At 52.5% G+C, this 21,501-nt stretch overlaps 1 protein-coding gene across 2 annotated transcripts in view; it reads right to left on the bottom strand.

Moving 5' to 3' along the window:
* Positions 1–84: 84 nt before the first annotated feature.
* Positions 85–21,501, bottom strand: part of RABEP1 (rabaptin, RAB GTPase binding effector protein 1) — a 59,843-nt gene continuing 38,426 nt past the window's right edge. The window contains exons 8-18 of one of the 2 annotated variants that reach the window (XM_064166416.1): positions 20,423–20,548; positions 17,252–17,719; positions 13,972–14,076; positions 13,048–13,164; positions 11,584–11,682; positions 10,113–10,253; positions 9,516–9,705; positions 9,167–9,222; positions 8,313–8,411; positions 7,471–7,587; positions 85–3,740 (exon numbers count right to left, since the gene is read on the bottom strand). In XM_064166416.1, the coding sequence (XP_064022486.1) occupies positions 3,639–3,740; positions 7,471–7,587; positions 8,313–8,411; positions 9,167–9,222; positions 9,516–9,705; positions 10,113–10,253; positions 11,584–11,682; positions 13,048–13,164; positions 13,972–14,076; positions 17,252–17,719; positions 20,423–20,548 (1,620 nt within the window). In that variant the 3' untranslated portion in view covers positions 85–3,638. The remainder of the gene's footprint in view (positions 3,741–7,470; positions 7,588–8,312; positions 8,412–9,166; positions 9,223–9,515; positions 9,706–10,112; positions 10,254–11,583; positions 11,683–13,047; positions 13,165–13,971; positions 14,077–17,251; positions 17,720–20,422; positions 20,549–21,501) is intronic. The other variant, XM_064166417.1, reaches the window with a different exon arrangement.

The following is a 21,501-nucleotide window of genomic DNA, read 5'->3' on the forward strand; positions in this document are numbered from 1 at the left end:
AGGCCTCTCCTCCCCTTGGCCCAGGGCATGGCTGCGTGGGAGGCCTGTGACGGGAGAGAAGGAGCAGAGAAGCAGACACGGGGGCAGCAGTTTTGCTTGTTTAATTTGGAACACTCTCCATGAGGACACACCTTCAATACATTAACAAACGGTTACACTTGAGTCCTGCCCACGGCAGAACCCCACACCACAACTGCACAGGACACCAAGGGCTGGTTCGTTTGAATGCAGTATCCACGTCTCAAGGCTCTGCCTGACCCGGGGCTGTGCTGCAGGCCCTCCCCTGCTGTGGACAGTCGGAAGTGCTGTCCCCCAGCCCACATGGTCAGGCTCAGCTTTGAAAAGTAGAACTGCACTGCTACAGGAGTGTCAGGGGCGGGAGAGCTGTTAGTACCTGCTGGGTAAGGGTTACCAGACATGCTGGGGGTGCACAGGTGCAGACGCTACAAGGATAGGAATGGCTACAAACCTTGATCTTGTCCCTCTGACACTGCAGGAGCAGAAGGCAGCTTCCTGACCACTGACCCTGTAGCACGGCTGCCAGGTCAGACCTAGTGCCTATCGAGGCTCTCTTACTCAGTGAGGTGAGCCTGCTACCCTGCTCCACTCATACCCAAGCACCAGCAGCTGGAGGCACCAGCACTGGCTTGCCGGTGCTCTAGGAGCAAACACACCATCATCAATCCATGGAGCAGCTCCCCAGGGGCTCTGACTGCCCATCACTTGCAGTCTCCTTGGCTCACTGCACGTTTGGCATGAGCTACTCTGGTTTTAAAGGCCACTTCAAATTTGAGCTCAGCAGAAGCTCAAGGTCCTGCTTCTGCAGATGTGTTTTCCTTGCCCCCCCTAAGGGCCAGCAGTAGCTGACCCAGGCATGGGCAGCAGCAGCTGAGCAGGCACAGCAGTGATCCTCCTGTGATCACTCCTGTGCCTGCTCTCAAGTGCTCACAGCCAACACTCAAGCAGCAGCCAAGGCCTTGGGGTGCACGACAGAGGGAGCTGGTGCCAAGGAATACAAGCACAGGGTGACTGCACCCCTCCTCCAAACCCAAGGAAGCCTCACTGCCCCGCACGGTGCCTGCTGAAGAGCAAGGAAGCCAGCAGCCAGCAGCACCTGTCTGGTGAGCTTTCATCTGTGCCTACCCTGCCAGGTTGTGCACCGAGCCCCAGAAGCATGCACAGCCACACACACACAGAGAGCTCCAGGCAGCAGCTGCTGCCCCTAAGGAACCACCACAAACCTGCTGCCCCCTCACTCCGCTTCCCCTGCAGCCTGGCACCTCCACACCTATAAAAAGCTACCACCTTGTGCCACAGACACCAGTCCTGTGCTGCTGGAAACAATCCCAGCAGTCAGCTATGGCCATGGCTGTGCAGAGCACAGGCAGGCACTGAGTATGGGACAGAGAGTGCCACTGACAGGCCAGCAAAGCTCCTTCCTTACACTCCTGCACTAGGCTGGTCCAAAGCCTCACCAGAAGTCCTTTCCTGCCTTTCAGGTGCAGTTCCTTAGGTGTTCAGCTCGCCTAAGAGATGGGTGGACTCTGGGGTGGTTCTGCCATGCAGCAACAGCTTCCTGAACCCCTGCTGCACAGGTGACCTGGCACAAACCAGGGAAAAGCTTTTCCTTTCACAGCTCCTACCTCTGCCTCAACTCTGCTTCTCCCAAGTCCACCCCACAGAACAGGAGCCTAACCCCTGGAAAGCTGACTGCAAAGCAGCTGGTAGTGGACTGATGCAGTAGGAGGCAGCTGCTGTCACCTCACAGCCCAGCAGGCAGTGCGAAAGGTTAACCTCTCCGAGCTGGTAGTGGCCAAGCCCTGCAGAACCGTTTCAGCCAAAGGCCAGCTTCAGATGCCAGCACTGCCAGCTCGCCATGCCAGTGCTGCCAGCTCCCACTGCTCCTTGCTAAGGCAGGAATGGGTGTCAGGAGGAGTTAATTACTGGGACAATTAATTGCTGGGGTGAATAAGCTGCTTTAATGCTTGCACTGAGCCTGCAGGCTGCTTTTGGGCTGTTTTTAAGGCATTCCTCCTCAAACCCATCAGTGCCAGCCTTAAGACTGAAGCACTTGCAACAGAGTCACCTGCAGTGCAGCCTGGAGCAGCTCCTGTCACTTCTGGGTTTTCATCCCTTAGTAGCCATGGCTAAGTAAAGGAAAAAGAAGCAGTGGAGGGAAGTCCAAGTGATCAGCGCTGGACAGTAGCTACCTGTTCCTTCACCTCCTTGGGCCTGGGTGGTAAGCAGGGCTCAGCTGAACAGCTCAGACTGCTCCACCAATGCCATCAGCACCAGCAGCCACAAGTGGAACACAGCACCCAGCTGCATGCCTGAAACTCCACCAGTAGGAGGGAAAGGAGGAGGAATGGTCCCAGTACCACCACAGGTTTACAGGACAAAAAGCCCAAAGCTAGCACCTGCTGGGTCACCACAGCCCTGGGCCTCTGCTGTCACATCACAAGGGACAATGCCAACGTATGGTCACAGAAAGAGGGCACAGTGCAGGAGCCAGATTCAAGCAGCAGAGATGCTGTGCACCCTTCAGACCTCCACCAGCAGAACAGCACAGCACAGCTCCCTCACACTGTGCTCTGAGACTGCAACCACCCTTCTGCAGCCTGGGAAGCTGCCCCAGAACTGCCGGGCTGAGCCATCTCCTCCGTTCAGCACCGCCCCTGGACTCCTCCCCGTGACAGCTGGCAGCCTTCCACTTGGTGCCAGCCACCGGAACAGAGCGGCCCTGCACAAGGCCGATGTACAGGGTTCGTGCAGCTGCTCCTGCTGGCTCCTTCTGTCACAGCCAGAAGGGACTGCAGGTACTGCTCAGCTGAAGGGCTGCGAGAACACCAGCTGCAGCTCCCCCTCCTCAACCCCATCTCTGCAGAGATTCCAAACCTGTGCATTTCTTGTGCTTCTCATCAACTATCAGAACCTGACAGAGAGATTTCGAGGAGTTCAATTCGTTTGCTTGGGACCAGCAGCTCTCTGTGCAGGAGACAGCGCAGCTCACCCAGGTCCATCCCGCTTCATCCCAAGCAGGGCAATGGGCCAGAAGGCAGCAGTGAGTTAGGAAAGAAGCTCAATCTCCAGCGTCCTGCTAATAAAGTCATATTTTAATATAAAATATCCATACAGCAATACTCTACACCTCATTCTCTCTGCTAGCTGAATACTGGGACTCACTAGGCAAACAGCAACACTTCAACCACTTTGCTCTTCAATGCTTTGGAGGGACAAGATGGTTTCCAGCAGCTACTTCAATCACAGTAGTGGGGTGGGGAAAAGGACAGAGGGAAAAAGACAGGGTGGGGTCACTGCTCCAGAAGTCTAGATTAGGTTACAGAGTCGGCTGAAAGAGGGAAGGTTTTCAGGCTGTAGGGACTGCTCCCAGCCGGCAGAACACGAACACCACACTCATTAGTGTTGCCATCACACAGCTCTCCTGCCTGCACCGCAAGCCACTTGCCGCTCTCCTCCTGCCCACAACCAAACCTGTTCCCCCTCTCGAAACAAAACGTTAAGTCACCGCTCCCCTCTCGTTGTCTTCTGCTCGTTCTGTTAGAGTTAAATAATAATTAATGTTGCTCTAAAGATGAGTTAAAACCCCCAGGCAGCCCTGGAGCCCGCGGAGCAGGCTGTCATGTCTCAGGCAGCTGATTAATGTCCGTCAGGTTTGTGTCGTTCAGGATGGCTCGGATCCGCTCCAGGGAATCTGCCTGCCGGATCCGCTCCAGCTGCACCTGCAGGAAACCAACAGATGAGCTGGGAAACACCTCCCTGCAAGATCACAGCCCCACAGCCAGAGCTCAGCCAGCCCTGGCACCTGTGCAAGGAGAAGAGAGGGAAACCAGCACTGGCTGAGCAATGCAGCGCCTGGAGGAGCAGCACTGCAGGCAGGGCCAAGCTGCAAGGAGGGCTCACAGGCAGCTGCGGCTGGCGCTGAAGAGCCACGACCTGGGGGGCTCCAGCAAGCCTGCACTGGGCACCAGGATGGTCAGAGGCCTGGAGAACCTCTCTGTGGGGACAGGCTCGAAGAGCTGTGTAGCACAGTATTGAGGCCAAGCTGTCTGAGAGATCCAGAGAACAGGTCTGGTGAGCAGCAGCTGAGGAAGCTGAGGCTGTTCAGCCTGGAGAGGAGAAGGCTCCAGGGAGACCTCAGAACTGCATTTCAGTATCTGAAAGGGGCCCACAGGCAGGCTGAGCAGGGACTTTTCAGAAAGGCCTGTGAGGACAGGATGAGGGCAATGGTCTGGAACTGGAGCAGGGCAGATTTAGGTTGGACATCAGGAGGAAGTTCTGCACAGTGAGGGTGGGGAGACACTGGCAGAGGCTGCCCAGGGAGGTGGTTGAGACCCCATCCCTGCAGACATTCAAGATCAGGCTTGGTGTGGCCCTGGGCAGCCTGCTCTAGCTGGAGATATCCCTGCTGACTGCATGAGGTTGGACAAGATGTTCTTTGAGGGTCCCTTCCAAACCAATGCCATTTGTGATTCACTTCGGTTTGCCTATAAGCAGTCACAGACACCATCCTGGGCAGGCAGATAGGAGGAGATGTGCACAGCAGTGCAAGCTTTCATAACAGCAATGTAAAGGGAGCACAGATGTTCAAGCATCTCAAGATCAAAGCTAAAATGCTCTTGAAGGACACATTTAGAAGCTCACTCCTGTTCCTTGCTGGATTTTTAGCCCTTCCTTTCCACTCCAGACACCTAATTTGGTGCCAGAACACCTGGAGTAAGAAACACTCACACAGGCTCTCAACTGCCAAGGGCAAGGAAGGACTGGACTGGAGCCTGGAGTGACCAGCAAGAGACCAAAACCTTCACCTGATGGTAATCTCTCATGTGACCACAGCAGAACTTGTACTGTGCAGGACACAGCACAAACCACCCCTGAAACTGAAAGCTCTAACTGCTGGGACACTGCTGGGCACTCACTGAGGACAGACAGAGAACACAAAGCAGAGCTGGGACAGTCCTGCCGATCTCAGTGCTGAAGGCCGGCAGAACCACCTGCAGGTTGTGGAGAGTAGCACACAATTGGGCAGCAGGGGCAGAGAGGGGGTTCTGCCCCTCTGCTGTGCTCTGCTCAGACCCTCCCTGCAGTGCTGGGGCAGCTCTGGAGTCCTCAGCACCGGCTGGAGAGGGCCAGAGGAGGCCACAGCAGTGCTGGCAGGGCTGGAAGGGCTCTGCTGTGAGCCAGGCTGGGGGAGTTGCGGGTGTTCAGCCTGGAGAAGAGAAGGCTGCAGGGAGACCTTCTGGTGGCCTTGAAGTGCTGAAAAGGGAGATCAGAAAGCTGGAGACAGACTTTTTCTCAGGGCCTGTTGTGCCAGGCCAAGAGGGGATGGTTTGGACTGAAAGAGGGAGATTGAGAGTGGAGAGAAGGGAGAAATGTTTGACACTGAGGGTGGGGAGAGCCTGGCCCAGGCTGCCCAGAGAGGTGGGAGCTGCCCCATGGCTGGCAGCAATGCAGGTCAGGTTGTCTGGGGCTGTGAGCAGTCTGCTTTGGCTGGGGCTGTCCCTGCTGGCTGCAGGGTGGTTGGACTAGATGGCCTGGAAAGGTCCCTTCCACCCAAATCATTCTGTGACCTCCAGAGTGGTGCCTGTGTGCTTGCTCTGAGAACTGCCTGAAGCAGCCCAAACAGTGCTTTAGAAACAGAGGATGGAGACAAGGAGGAAGAACTTTAACATCTCCATAGATGATCTGGATGAGGGCATGGAGTCAGTCATCAGCAAGTTTGCAGACGACACCAAGCTGGGGGCAGATGTGGCTGGGTTGGAGGGCAGAAGGGCTCTGCAGCAGGACCTTGACCGCCTGGACAGATGGGCAGAGTCCAAGGGGATGGCTTCAATAGCTCCAAGTGCAGGGTGCTGCACTTTGGCCACAACAACCCCAGGCAGAGATACAGGCTGGGGTCGGAGTGGCTGAGAGCAACCAAACAGAGAGGGATCTGGGGGTGCTGATTGATACCCACCTGAACATGAGCCAGCAGTGTGCTCAGGTGGCCAAGAGAGCCAGTGGCATCCTGGCCTGCATCAGGAATGGTGTGGCCAGCAGGAGCAGGGAGGTCATTCTGCCCCTGGACTCTGCACTGGTTAGACCACACCTTGAGTACTGTGTTCAGTTCTGGGCCCCCCAGTTTAGAAGGGACATTGAGATGCTTGAGCGTGTCCAGAGAAGGGAGACGAGGCTGGGGAGAGGCCTTGAGCACAGCCCTACGAGGAGAGGCTGAGGGAGCTGGGATTGGTTAGCCTGGAGAAGAGGAGGCTCAGGGGAGACCTTATTGCTGTCTACAACTACCTGAGGGGAGGTTGTGGCCAGGAGGAGGTTGCTCTCTTCTCTCAGGTGGCCAGCACCAGAACGAGAGGACACAGCCTCAGGCTGTGCCAGGGGAAATTTAGGCTGGAGGTGAGGAGAAAGTTCTTCACTGAGAGAGTCATTGGACACTGGAATGGGCTGCCCGGGGAGGTGGTGGAGTCGCCGTCCCTGGAGCTGTTCAAGGCAGGACTGGACGTGGCACTTGGTGCCATGGTCTGGCCTTGAGCTCTGTGCTAAAGGGTTGGACTTGATGAGCTATGAGGTCTCTTCCAACCTTGATGATACTGTGATATTGTGATAACTCCACTTGCCAGGGCAATTCAGTAGTGTCCTTTGTCCTGCCTACAGCAACAGCCAGAAGAGAGGAGGACAGGTCCTTACTGTCCAGCCAGCTAAGCTCTGTCTGTGAACAGCCTCCTGTATTCCTCCAAGACCTGTCTCAAAAAATCTCTGTTCTGAATTCTGCTGCTCTCTGCTGAGCTCCCTGGGCAAAGTGCTGGGACTCACTCTGCCCTCTGTGAGTGCTGCTTCCAGCAAAATGGAAGGTGAGGACACTGGGGGTGACCAGCCCAGCTTCCCGAGGAGCAAACACAACCTGCAGGTCCCTTTGTGCTCTCCACAGCTAAGAGAGATCAGCCTGATAAACAGGAACTGGCCTCAACGCGTGTCCTTCAGCCACCTCTTGGTATCTCATCACCAACCACAGGTTCCACTTTTTGGAGGAAATACAGAGGCAGTGACAGTGAGGTCAGCAAAGGTGAAGCCTGTGGAGTGTGCGAGTGCAGAGCAGTCAACAGAACACTAAGAACCACTCAGTACATTCAGATCAAACCCTTAGCATTCGCATCCTAGAGGTCTGCTAGAAGAGAACACACTGGAAGCACATCAAGAGCTGGACAGTGACAGAGCAGGGAGCACAGGGCCCATTGGTTTTGGCTCTCTCCAGTTTCTTTAAGCACAGAATTTGGTATCTTTGCTGCTGAGAATTGAGCCCTCAGAATAAAATCCCCCCCAGGCTTTACCATGAAGGGACCTTGATCAGTTAATTGCACTGCTAACTGTCCAAACAGTCCTTCAGTAGCAACAGAACAGCTCCTCCTGATCTGACACAGCCCTGGAGAAGGAAAGAAGCCACAGCAGCAGCTCCCTTACCTGAAGTGTCTGAGAAAGCTTTACAAAATCTCTCTGCACTTGCTCACTGACATCTAACTCAGTCTGCAGCCGCTGGGCTTTGTTCTTCTCTTCAAACACCAGCTGCTCCAGGTTGGCCTGAACAGAAAGAGACTCTTTATGCCAGGCTTTAAATTGGATAAGAAAGGAGATTATGGCACAGATTCAAGCACGAGAATAGAATGGAGAAATGTAGTCACTGGCAGAGTCCTGGCAAGAAACTAAACCACTCACTCTTTCTGCACCTCAGTATGGAGGCCACAGAGGTGATCAGAGGCTGGAGAAACTCCCCTATGGTCACAGGCTGGCAGAGTTGGGGCTGTTCAGCCTGAAGAAGAAAAGGCTCCAGGGGGACCTTAGAACAGCCTTCCAGTACCTGAAGGGAACTGCTAGGGCTGGGGAGGGACTTCTGACAAAGGCTGAGTGTGACAGGATGAGAGGGAATGGATTGAAGGTTGAGGAAGGCACATTTGGACTGGAAACTAGGAATACATTCTTCAGAGGGAGGGTGGGCAGACACTGGCACAGGTTGCCCAGGGAGGCTGTGGCTGTCCCCTCCCTGGAGGTGTTGCAGGCCAGGCTGGATGAGGCCTTGAGCAGCCTGTACTGGTGGGAGGTTTCCCTGCCCACAGCAGGGGGCTGGAGCTGGATGAGCTTTAAGGTCCCTTGCAAGCCAACCCAGGTGAGGGTGATTTAAACCGCATCCAGCAGACACTGTGTCACTGCCAGTGTCTTATCAACATTCCAGGCCTCCCTTTGTCATGCTCTGACCACTATGCTCATCACAAAGGACACAACACTTCACATCCATCCATCAGCGCTACCTTTGCTGCTGTTTCCTTCTTCAGCTGCTCTTCTAGAGTGGTCTTTGTTTCCTGCAGACTCTCCAGCTGCTGCAGGTTTTCCTGGGAAGAACTTTCCAACTATATTATAATAATAAAAATACATTACCTAAAGTTCCTGACACTGCAGTCCAGGAGGTGTGCCCTGAGCCTTTCCCAGCACCCAGGAATACACCTAAAGAACCTCTCCTAGCACACAGAAAACATCTAGCATCTTTCTACCCATTTCTTGCTTTTTGGAGGTGGAGAGAAATGGCCACACTTGACCTTGAGGTTAGTATTAGGATACCTAAGATTAATTAGGAATTAGTCAGCCCAGGATTCAGGCTGAGTAAACAGCCCAAACACCTTACAAAGGAACAGGACTACAGATGGGTCCCAGACTTACACTGACCCTTCAGAGTTCCAGCCACGACCTTCTGTGCTTCCTCTGAGCTGGTCAGAGAAGCATCGACACTCCTAGGGGATGCCAACCCTGTGCCTCTAGCAAGGCAATGCAGTGCCTGTGGTGCTCCTCCCTGCAGAAAGGTTATCTGCAGAGAGCAGGCTGCCCTCCAGCGGCACAGGCATCCCAAGATGAATGACCAACACCGCTGGGTGTTTCAGAGCTCTCTCCTTCCCTCCCAGAGGAGGGCACACTGAACAGGTCTGAAGTGTGACTGACACCACTAAGGCAGACGGGGGGGATCAAAACAAAGTTCATTTTCTCTGATATGAAGAGGTTAAGATCAAAGAAATCAACACAGTGGCACTGACAGAGCAGGGAAAAAGAACCTAGTTCTGGTTTAAAAAAGAACCAATCAAATCAGAAGTCCCATGGGGAAAGGGCTCCTCACCTGTTCCTTTTCCACTTTTATTCTTTCCAGATCAGCTTTTAAACTGGAAATGGAAGCTGAAAAGCAAGAATATTAGAGCTTAAATGCAAGAAAACCACAAGGAACTGGGCATCCCTGTGCACCTCTAAGCTTTCAAGGATCGTCCAGCAGGTGCTGCAGCAAAAGGCAACACAGAACTGCACTTGTGCATTCAGCTGCACAGCTTTGGTGTCTCTGCTACTGAAAATGGGCAGTATTTGAAATTCAGGAGTTTTAAATATAGCAAATTCTACTGATCACAAAATCAAATCTTCACCTCTCTTACAGATCTCTAAGAGCCCTATTTTGAGCCTGTGCTATCCCCACTCACCTATCTCCTCTTTGCAATTCTCTATTTCCAGCTGTAGAGTTTCTTCTATATTTTCTTTCAAATATTGCTCAGCTTGGATCTGCTCTTTTAGGAATAAAATCTCGGCCTTCAGCTTCTCCTCCAGGTGATCTGCTGCTGTCTGCACGCTGATGATGTCCTCCCGGTACTTCAGGATCAGCTCACGGAGCTCCTGGATCAAAGAGAGGAGAGATCTGCACTGGGAGCAGCTCTAGAGGGATCTGAGCAATGCTCAGCAAGAGCTAAAGGAGCTGTGGGGGGCAAGAGGCTGGGGCCAGACTCTTGTCAGTGGTGCCCAGGGACAGGACAAGGGGCACAAACTGGAAGCCAGGAGGTTCCACCTGAAGAGGACAAAGTTGTTTGTTGTGAGGATGCTGGAGGCCTGGAGCAGGCTGCCCAGAGAGGCTGTGGAGTCTCCTTCTCCGGGGATTTCCTGGGCAAGCTGCTGTGGGTGCCCTGCTTTAGCAGAGGGTTGGACTGGGTGATCTGAAGAGGTCCCTCCCAGCCCCACCCTGCTGGGTTCCCCACCAACATCTGATCCCATGCATGACTTGTGTCAGTGATTGCAGAATGGTTTACCTCTACTGCTTCTGGCAGAACGAAGTCCTCAGCTTGCTGCAAAGACACGTGCAGGTTATGCTTTCCTTGAAGGCTTTCATTATCCTTCTGCAGCCTCACCAGCTCCTCTGAAACCTGCTCCCTTGACTGTGTCAGGACAGCCTGCAATGCAAAGAAAAGCAGCAAGCCTCACTTTGGGTCATGCTCAGGTCCCTCCATGCCCAGTCTCTAGCATTGCTTCCAAAAGCCTGCTGAACTGAGACTCTTTGAAAAGGAGGGAAACAGCAGGACTGTGTGAATCTACATGGTCAGGCATGTCTTGCCTGGCCTGAGCTCCAGAAATGAAGGCAGGACTGGTGTTGAGTGCAGAAGCAGACAGGAAGCAAGGGATCAATACAGCACTGTTCAGTCTCTCAGTTTTCTTCCACCTCTACCCATTAGCTGGATGCTCATGAAGGAGGGGCATCAGCTCTCGACTGGGGAACTGGCAGTGAGAATCACCCAAAACTCAGCTGTGGGAGCAGCTCCAACACTCATCCTGAAACTTCCAGTGGTGTCTGCCTCCCTCTGCCTCTGGAGAAAAACCTCACAACTAATCCCTTGTGAAGAAAAAGGAGTAAAAAACAAAAGCTTTGCTTGCAACAGAAAAAGAACAAATTCCAGTGAACCTTTCTGAGAGGGCTGATTGCTTTGGGACAGGGAAACAGGGACCTGAACTCCCACAGAAGCTGTCCTGTGCTGGTGGCCAGCATGAAGAGCACCAGATCAATACATTTCCCAGCCTCTTGCACCTCCACCAGCCCCCATGCAGACCACACAGAACATTCAGGCCAGCAGTGTCCTGACGCCCCCAGAGCCCTGGGATCGGTCTCCTGGGGGCCTGGCTGCTCTTAGTGCCAGCAGTGCTGTGCAGGGCAGGAAAGGAGAATAAATCCCATTCTGATATGGAAGAGAATGAAGTGCTTTAAGAAGTCAGACTTCGTTTTGCCCTAGAAACCCATGTCCTCATATTCTCTGTCTTAATTCCTACCAAATGCTCACAGTAAGCTCCCATGCACATGGGAAGGGTTTTAGGGCTGATACTTTAAGTCTGATCTGTAAAACCAGTGAGAATTCAGCTCCAAAACTTAGGGAAATACTCACTAATGATGGTACTCATGAGGAAGCCTAAAAGCTGATCAGCTGATCTCATCTACTCTGTCTTCAGATGCCAGGTTAAATCAGATGCTCCATGGGCAGGGGACGTACACAATGAGTAAGGGGGAAAAGGCTGCCCAGAGATCCCTGCACTAATCCATCCACACACAGGCAGCAGGACAAGCTACAGGAGCCCACAGACTGCCACAGCTCCACGCTTGCTGTCTGAGCTGGCTGCGCTGCTGCCACTGCAAATGAAGGTGCACAGCTCTCCCTACCTGGTCAGCAAGACACTGAACTGCCAAGGGCAGGCAAGCAGGACTGCTCAGCTGACCCTGGGCTCAGGCTCTCTTACCATCTGCTCCTGGACACTTCTCTTGGCCTGTGCAAACGCCTGCTGCAGCTCACTCAGGAGGTTCTCTGACTTCTGACACTTGGCCATCAGCAGGGAGATCTGCAGCGAAGAAAAGGCACATGGGCCAAGGCAGAAAGCATGAAATGGACTCTGAAGAACAAACCCTGCTACCAAAGACACACTTTGCCATTTCAGCTGAACCCACTGCAGTTTCTTTTGCTAAGTCCCCACTCAGCAGAGCAGCAGAGCAGCTGGAGGCAGCATGAGGAGAGGGACACTGTGCTTCTGGTTAGCAAAGCTGTCCGTATTTATCATTCTGTTCTATTTACCAAACTCTAACCAACACACACCTAATTCCAACCAAAGGTTAGTGTCAGCCCCGCCAGAGACCCCAAAGGGAAATTGCAGAGCTATTATCTAAGCTTTCAGCATTTTCTCCAAGCCAAACTGTGGAGCTTTCACTGAAAGCACAGATCTTCAAAACCCTTCCAGTGAAGCTACTCTCCAACAGCAAAGGCTTAACACTGAGAGTAACAGCAGCCTGCTACAGCCAAAGAATGGATCTACAAACATGCTCCTGTCACCTGGGACTGCTCCCTTACCAAGAAAACAAGACTGGGTGGGATGGAAAGGACAAAGTCTTCCAGCTCAAGAAGTAGATTAACTCTCCTCTACCCAGCACTCACCTAATAAGGACACAGCCTCAGGCTGCGCCAGGGGAGATTTAGGCTGGAGGTGAGGAGAAAGTTCTTCACTGAGAGAATCATTGGACACTGGAATGGGCTGCCCGGGGAGGTGGTGGAGTCACCGTCCCTGGAGCTGTTCAAGGCAGGACTGGACGTGGCACTTGGTGCCATGGTCTGGCCTTGAGCTCTGTGCTAAAGGGTTGGACTTGATGATCTGTGAGGTCTCTTCCAACCCTGATGATACTGTGGTACTGTGTGATAATACTGCAACCTTTAACAGGCTCAAGAGCTCTGAGAAGAAATCTTCTCAGTGGGCTCTGACTGTCTAGGAGTCTGCTGCAGACTTTGAACCAGCTCCTGCTGTGCCTGCTCAATAACTGAGTGTCTGCACCCCAAGCCCATTAACTGCTGTCAATAACAGCACCACTCCTCTCCTGACAAGGGCAGTGACCAAGAACGTGGATGGGGCTGCTTCTGCATGTCTGGGTGACTCCATACACTTCCAAACTCAAGTGCTGCTCAAATCCAGTTAGCATCTCTGTCACGGATTTCAAGACTAGAGGTGAATCTTTGGGGTCAAAACTGCCTGATGTGCTCTCAAAGCCATACCAAACCTGCCTAGAAACTGTGAGAAGACTCAAATGGAGCACAGCTAACCCTACATATCCCCATTCTGGTTGCCTCTACAGCAGGCAGCCCAGGCCTGCCTAACAGAAGATTTCTTGGTCCATACTTCTGCACTGCCATGACTCCTACCCCCTTGCTGACAGGCCTGTACCTGATTAGAGGAGTCTTCAGCACTCTGTTTCATATAATCCTCCAGCTCCTGCTTATCTTTCATTGTCCTCTCCAGCTGGTTGTTAGCCTGCCTCAGCATCACCTGCAGCTTCTTCACCTGGGTGGTTAAACAAAAGCATTTCATTTGCCACTCCCTGGGGGAACACTTAACCTGACCCAGCACACGGCCAAAGCACAAACCAAAGCCCCCCCAAAACCTGCAGAGCCCAGTAGAGCCCTTGCTGCTGTTCTGCAACACCTTGCACCACAGACTACACCTCTAAGGCAATGAGAGGCACCAAAGTGCACTGCACCAGCACCAGGGACCACCACCGTGCCCATTTCCCACCCCGCCACTGCCCAGTTCAAATCCCCCATTTCCAACCCCTCATTTCCGTTTTCCAATCTCACATTTCCAATCCTCCATTGCCAAGTTCCAATCCCCCAGTTCCCAGCAGACTGTGCCTGCTGCCACCCACACCCATCCAGAACTGGGTCTGCACTATGTGGCAGGAAACCAGCTCCAACATTGTGCAGTCGTTTTGTGCTGCTTGCGTGAGGTCCCTCTGCCGCCACCAATCTGGGCAGTGAGCAAGAGAGCAGCTGTAATGCATAAGAAGCATTCTGGAGCATTACTGATGGAAGATGATGCCTCCAGCACAAGCACAGCTCTTACAGAGCCTTCGCTGCATGGCCTTAACCACTGGACAAAGTGGTTGCCCAAAGTGGATCCTGCAGAGCTCTGTTCACATGGTGCTGATGACCACAGGACAACAAAACAGGTCATGGCAATACAATGTCAGAAAAGATCCAGATCTGAAGCATGCTGAAGACTGCTCAGCTCAGCCTACTGAACAAACTAGCAGATGGTTCACTGCTGCATCCTTAGGAGCTCAAACAGCCACAGCTGGAAGAGAAATCCCACCTGGTCTCTTGTCTCAGCCTCCTGAATCTGGATCCCTTGCAACTGCTTCTCATAATTGGAGCACATATCACAGCGTCTGCCCAGCTTGTTCCCTGCATTCTGCACCTGCACAACACACAGTTAGCAGCTGCCACACAGCCACACGAGCCCTCAAGGAAGGCAGGAGTGGTGCTGTATGCTCCTAGGTGTGAACATGGCATTGCCCAGGTAAAGGATAGTGGCAGAACCATGGAGTAGCAAGAAAGGATGAGAAGAAATGGAGTTGAGTTGGGTCAAGGGAGGCTTAGATTGCATACCAGGAAAAGAGAAGAGGAGGCTGAGGGCAGACCTCATTGCTCTCCACAGCTCCCTGAAAGGAGACTGGAGGGGAGTTGGGATTCATCTCTTCTCCCAAGGACCTAGTGACAGGACAAGAGGCAATGGCCTGAAATTGTGCCAGGTGAGGTCCAGAACGGAGATGAGGGAAAATTTCTTTGCTGCAAGAGTGGTCAGGGTTTGGAACAGGCTGCCCAGGGAGGTGGTGGAGTCCCCATCCCTGGAGGTGCTCAAGAAGATGTAGATGTGGTGCTTCAGATACAGTCCAGTGGCCATGGTAAGTGGGTTATGGTTGGACTGGATGATCTTAAAAGGTCTTTTCCAGCCTTAATGGTTCTATGATTCTAAAAGTAAAAGAAAACGTAAAAGAGCTGCAGGGTATCAGCCTGCCTGGCAGGAGTGCTGCTACCAGCACAAAAGCAGTAAGCCAGGGCATGCAAGAGGTCCTCAGGTCATTCAGAGTGCCCTCTCAAAGTGATCAACTTGATTAACTGTCCAGAAACAGACAGCTCAGAAAAGAGATTTCAAAGGCCACAGCATTTCACACACTGGGTTAGGCTAGAAGGGACCTCAAAGCTCACCCAGCTCCAACCCCCTTGTCTTGAACACCTCCAGGGAGGGGACAGCCACAGCCTCCTGGGCAACCTGTGCCAGTGTCTGCCCACCTTCACTCTCAAGAATTTCTTCCTCATCTCCAAGTCTCAATCTGCCCTCTCCCAGCTTAGCTCATGCAATGGTTTTGTACTGCAAATCAAATTCTGAACTCTGCATCTCAGCCTGGATCTTTTGGTTTGCTTTGTGTGTGTGTGCACTTTGGTTTGGGTTTTTGTTGTTGCTGTGGGGTATTTTGGTTTGTTTTGGTTTTAATCAGCACAAAGCAATTAAAAAACAAATCAGTTCATCAGAGCAGAACTTCTTGGTTCTGCCTGTAACTGAGCTTTGACTGAGTCCCAGTGGCACAGACAAATCCTGTTCTGGAACAGCCATCAAGCTTTATTTTCCTTTTCATACTCCCCTGCAGTACTGTTCAGGGTCAAAGACTGAACAATCAGATAGAAGAACAGCTGGGAAAGAATGAAGTAGAAGACAGCAGATAGGAAAAACAAAGCACCAACCAGGAGAGTTAAAATGCAAGTGTTGGGTTGTGCAGCAGGGACAGCCTAGTGGCTTTCTACACTGCTCTAACTACAGCAGTGGGCAAAGGATGACCAACAGATGTCATCTATCTGGACTTCTGTCCCCAGAGCATCCTTCTCTCTAAGCTGGAGAGATGTGGATTATGGTGGGTGGACTGCCCAGTGGATAAGGAACTGGTTGGGTGATGGCATCCAAAGAGTAGAGGCCAACAGCTTGGTGTCCAGTTGGAGAGGGGTGCCAAGTGATGTCCCTCAGGGCTCTGCACTGGGCCCAGTGCTGTTCAGTATCAGTGGCACAGACATGGAGCCTGAGGCACCCTCAGCCAATCTGCAGGTGACACCAAGCTGAGTGGTAAGAGTGGAGAACAGGATGGGTGCATCCAGAAGGACCTGGACAGGAGAGGTGACTGAGGAGAACCTCCTGAGGTTCAATGAGGCCAAGTGCAAGGTCCTGCACCTAGGTCAGGGCAACCCTCGGTACCAATCCAGGCTGGGGGATGGTGAGACTGAGAGCAGCCCTGCAGAGGAGGACCTGGGGTGCTGCTGGGTGAGAGGCTTGACAGGAGCCAGGAGAGAAGGAGGCTCCAGGGAGACCTCAGAGCTGCATTTCAGTATCTAAAGGAGACCTATAGGCAGGCTGGGCAGGGACTGTTCAGAAGGGCCTGCAGTGCCAGGCTGAGGGGCAGTGGTTTGGAACTGGAGCAGGGCAGGCTTAGACTGGAAATCAAGAGGGAGTTCTGCACAGTGAGGGTGGGGAGATATTGGCACAGGCTGCTCAGGGATCTGTTTGAGGGCCCTTCCCTGGAGACATGCAAGATGAAATGTGATGTGGCCCCGGGCAGCCTGCTCTAGTTGGGGATGTCCCTGTGACTGCAGGGGGTTGGGACAGGATGAGCTTCAAGGGTCCCTTCCAACCCAATGCCATCTGTGGCTCTGTGAAGCACAGCAAACTAAGTACTCTTTGGAAACTGGAACGGTTTTAGCCAAGGGGACAAGGGAAAGCTTGAACAAAGCCTCAGCTGTGAGATCTCAATGAGATTGGGTTTGCATTTGCTGTTCCATGTCCCCATCACACAGAGTGGCACTCACACACCCTGCCTGTAGTCCTGCCTCCAGGAACATGTGGGAAACAGAACAGTTCTGCCTTGAACTCTAAGAAAGGGTTGAAGTGCCACCAAAATGTCCCCAGGGCAAGGAAATACTGCAGGGTGGAGAAGTTAACTCAGCTCTGAGCTCACAAGGCTGGAAATTCTCCAGATTAGCAGCAACACAAAACCCAGGACAGTAGATTTGGAGAGAGCTCCGAGGTACTGATCTGCAGATCAGCTGAATTCCCCCCAAAGCATCACCAGTTCCTCATCTCATCTGGCCTCTGCCTGGCCTCTTCTCTGTCACTGCATTCTTCTCTCTGGACTACTGTGCACAGCCCTGGGATGCCCAGTTAGAGAGGAACAGAGAACTACAGGAGAGAGTCCAGTGGAGACTACAAGCATGATGAAGGGACTGGAGAGAAGGAAAGGCTGAGAGCCCTGGGGCTGTTGAGCCTAGACAGAAGGCTGAGAGGGAACCCTCCAATGCCTACAAATCCATGAGGGTGGAACCAGGCTCCTTTAACTGATACCCAGTGGTAGGAGGAGGGGCAGTGGATGTAAACTCATAGCAAGAGTTCGGAGCTGGATAAGCTTTAAGGTCCCTCCCAACCCAACCCATTCTGAGACAGCTTTGTGTGACTTATATCCTTCCACACTTCGCTCTGTGTGGAGCAGCCTAAGAAGAGCTTGCCCCAGCAGGCAGCCCTGCTGACAGCAGCCAGGAGCAGTGGTGCTCACCTCCTTCTGCAGCAGGTTCCACTCTGTCTCGCTGACCAGGCGGTACCCGCTGGGGGACACGTAAGCGCTCTCCACCCCTTGGGTCACGCTGGAGAGAAGAGAAGCTGTCTCCTCTTGCTCTGGGGTCATTGCTTTGATTGCTTTTTCCTGGTCTTTGGTTAACATGAACCCGCTTGGCATCTGCAGAGATCCAAGGGAAGCTGTATCAAAGTTCTCAGATGCTGAATCTGCTCCAACAAGTGGTCCAAAGTCAGACTCGTCCAGGTTCCCAGCAGATTTGGCTTTGTTGTTGTATCCTAAAGCTTTGGACTGTAAGGATCCAGATGTGCCCAGGCTGTCTGTTGATTGTGCCCTCCGTAGCCCATCTTTGAACATGTCATTATCTGCCTTGTTGAAAGATTCACCAGCAGAAAGCAGCAGGTCTGCATCCAGCGAATGGACTGAGCCATGAGTGCTATTGACTTGTACCTGCAATGGAGGAACAAGGAAAAAAACATCAAATAGTCCAGTCTGGAAGAGTGCACCAAGCAGCAGCCTTGAGAAAAGCAAACTGGAAGTGGCTTTGGCAACAGCATCTGATCACTGAGCTTAATACAGCAGAGGAAAGGATGGGATCTGAAACGCATCACCTGCGAGCCACAGCAAACACCAAGGGGAAAAAAGTCTCCTACAAAGAGTGGTCTGGGAGGGACCTGTCCTGCCAAAGCAGCAAGGACAACCATTGACATGTGCCAGTATCTGAGACAGGGATCTTCCTCCACTGCAGATACCACTTCTGGAAGCAAAATCATACAATCAAAGAATCATTAAGGTTGAAAAAGACCTTTACAATCATTGAGTTCCACTGTAACCCAAGCACCATGACCACTGAAGCACCACAGCTACAGCTTCATGAACACATCCAGACATGGGGACTCCACCACCTCCCTGGACAGCCTCTTCCAAGCCCTGACCACTCTTGCAGCAAAGAAGTTTTCCCTCATCTCCAACCTAACCCTCCCCTGGCACCATTTCAGGCCATTGCCTCTTGTCCTATTGCCTATTGTCCTATTGCTTGGGAGGAGAGGCCAGCACCAGCCTCCTTTCAGGGAGCTGTAGAGAGCAATGAGGTCTGCCCTCAGCCTCCTCTTCTCCGCACTAAACACCCACAGCTGCCTCAGCTGCTCCTCATATGATGCTCTCCTAACCCCTCTGCAGCCTCACTGCCCTTCTCCAGACACTCTGCAGCTCCCCAGGGTCGTTCCTGTCCTGTGGTGTCCAGAACTGAAGCCAGTGCTCGAGCTGTGACCTCACCAGGGCTCAGTACAGGAGCACAATCACTTCCCCGTCCCTGCTGGCCACACTATTGCTGATCCAGGCCAGGATGCTGGTGGCCTTCTTGGCCACCTGTGCACACTGCTGGCTCATCTTCAGCCAGTTGTCAACCAGTACCCCGAGGTCCTTTTCCACCAGGCAGTTTCCATCCCCTCTGCCCCAAGCCTGCAGTGTTCATGGGGTGGTTGTGACCCAAGTGCAGGACCCAGCACTTGGCCTTGTTGAACCTCATCCCACTGGCCTCAGCCCAGCAAACTAACCTGTCCAGATCCCTCTGCAGAGTCCTCCTACCCTCCAGCAAATCAAGACTCCCACCCGACTTGCTGTTCTCTGCAAAGTTGCTGGGTGTGCTCTTCGTTGATGAAGATGTTAAACAGAACTGGCTCCTGTGCTGAGCCCTGAGGCACACTGCCTGTGCCTGGCCACCAGCTGGCTTTGCCTTTGTTTATCACAACTCCTTGGGCCAGGCCAGCCAGCCAGCAATCCACACAACAAAGCAGATACTTCACTGCCACAGGTACAACCAGAGGCCTTGTGTAAAACCTTCTTGTTACCATGAAAATAACTGGAGAACGAGGCAGAGAAAATCTGCCCTGGACTGCCAAGTTAATCAGCTTCTCCCATTTCCTTCTTCTGCTTTGAGTGTTTGACAAAACACTGGAATAAAAAGAAATCTCTTCTTTCAAAGGCCTTTTGTACACAAAATAAAATTAAAAAGGAAGAGGCTGGGCTGAAACAGAGAGGGGAGTGCCAGCACTAAAGCCATGCTAACCGTCCTGTGACATGAGGCACACTGAGGTTCTTGATCTGTTTTAATTTATTGGTAGCACTGCAAAGAGCAGAAATTGCTTTCTTTGAAGAGCAAGGCCCTGCTGCCAGCTCTCCTTCCATCAGATCAGTCACCTCTGCTTTGCCACTGCACATGCCAAGGAAGAAAGTGCAAGCAAAGCTCTGGAGAAAGAGAATAATTTCTGCACTGGAATGATAGAATAGACTGGGTTGGAAGGGACCTCTAAAGGGCACCCAGTACTAAACCTCTGCACTCAGCATGGACATCCTCCACTAGAGCAGGTTGCTCACAGCCTTGTCCAGCATCAACTTGAGTATCTCCAGGGATGGGCCTCAACTACATCCCAGGACAACCTGTTGCAGTGTTCCAGCAGCCTCCTGGTGCAGAACTTGTTCCTTACATCCAATCTCAACCTGCTCTGCTCTCATTTCAAATCACTGCCCTTATCCTGTCCCTGCAGGCCTCTGCAAAGAAGAGTCCCTCTGCAGCCTGCTTGTAGCCCCCTTCAGATACTGAAATGCTGCTCTAGGGTCTCCCTGCAGCCTTCTCTTCTCCAGGCCCAGCTCCCTCAGCCTATCCCCACAGCAGAAGCTCTCCAGCCCTCTGACCATTGTGGCCTCTGGCCCCACTAAAGCAGGTCCATGCCCTTCCTGTGTTGCAGCCTCCAGAGCTGCACACAGCACTCAGCTGAGCTCTCCCCAGAGCAGGGTAGAGGGGCAGGATCCCTTCTCTCCATCTCTGGACACACTGCTTTGTATGCAGCCCAGGCTGCCCTTGGCCTTCTGGGCTGCCAGTGCCCACTGCTGGCTCCTGTCCAGCTTCTCACCCACCAGCACCCCCAAGTCCTTTTCCAGAGAGCTCCTTTTCATCACCTCAACAGGTCCAGCCCTTTCCAGCCTTTATTACAGCTTACACACTCAGGTGCAACTCCAAGGACTTTCCCTTGATTCTCAAGAGTTACAAGCTACAGAGGACGAAGGGCACTGGGTTTGCATTGCCATTTGTAACCAACAGCCTGGGGAACCCACAAGAGCTCAAAGCTGCTTTGAAGCATGCTGCTGATTTACCTCTTCATTAGAGAGCTGTGTGAGGACTTCCTCAGTGCCTAGAGAACAGGAAGCTTTCGTTTCATCATCTGCATCTTTCTGCTTCTGCTCCTTTCTCTTACTAAGCCTTTGCTGATCATCTTCTTCCTGCAAATGAGGATCAAGAGAATATATAATTGAGATGCAGTTTTTCTGCAGTAGCTTTCATGATAAACTAAGCTGTTAAGGTGGCACTGGAAAAGAGTCTTTTGGTCAAACCCCCAGAATTTATCACCTAAGAATCCCTGAGGTGAACAATCTAGATCCCATCTCACAAGGCAGCCCCCACTGATGTAAAGCAGTTTACTTTTCAAAGTTTAGTGACCAGTTCAAGCTCCAGACTTGTTTTATTCACAGATCATAGCACAGAGATTACCAAGGAAATAAGCCAGCTGTGACACTGCTTGTTTGGCACAGTCTCACAATGGATTTGCAGCACTAACAGCCCCTATGCCCAGATGGCCAAGAAGGCCACCAGCATTCTGGCTTGGATCAGCAACAGTGTGGCCAGCAGGATTAGGGCAGGGATTATCCTCCTGTGCTCAGCACTGGGGAGGCCACACCTTGAATTTTGGCTTCAGTTTTGGGCCACTCACTCCAAGGAGGACACTGAGGAGCTGAAGCAGGCCCACTCTACACAATGGAATACAACATATGGGAAAAGACATCACAGAACAGCAGGTTGTGAAGCTTGTTCACCTGCCCTGAGATCAGCTAACTTCAAATGAAGCTCTTCATGCCTGAGCTAAGGATTTATTGGAAGACCCCTGAAAGAAGTGAAGCTTGCTATCCTGCCAGCCTTAGGATGGATGGGCCAGACTCTTCTGAGGGCAACAGGACAAAGGGCAACAGACAAAAACTGGAGCCCAAGAAGTTCCACCTGAAGATGAGGACAAAGTTGTTTGGTGTGAGGGTGCTGGAAGTCTGGAGCAGGCTGCCCAGAGAGGTTGTGGAGCGTCTTTGTCTGGAGAGCTTCCAAATCCTTCTGGGCATTGTGCTGTGCAAGTTGCTGTGGGTGCCCTGCTTGAGCAGGGAGTTGGACTGTGTGATCTCCAGAGGTC

This window comes from Pogoniulus pusillus, chromosome 27, assembly GCF_015220805.1.
Source record: "Pogoniulus pusillus isolate bPogPus1 chromosome 27, bPogPus1.pri, whole genome shotgun sequence".
In the NCBI taxonomy this organism is placed as follows: Eukaryota; Metazoa; Chordata; class Aves; order Piciformes; family Lybiidae; genus Pogoniulus; species Pogoniulus pusillus.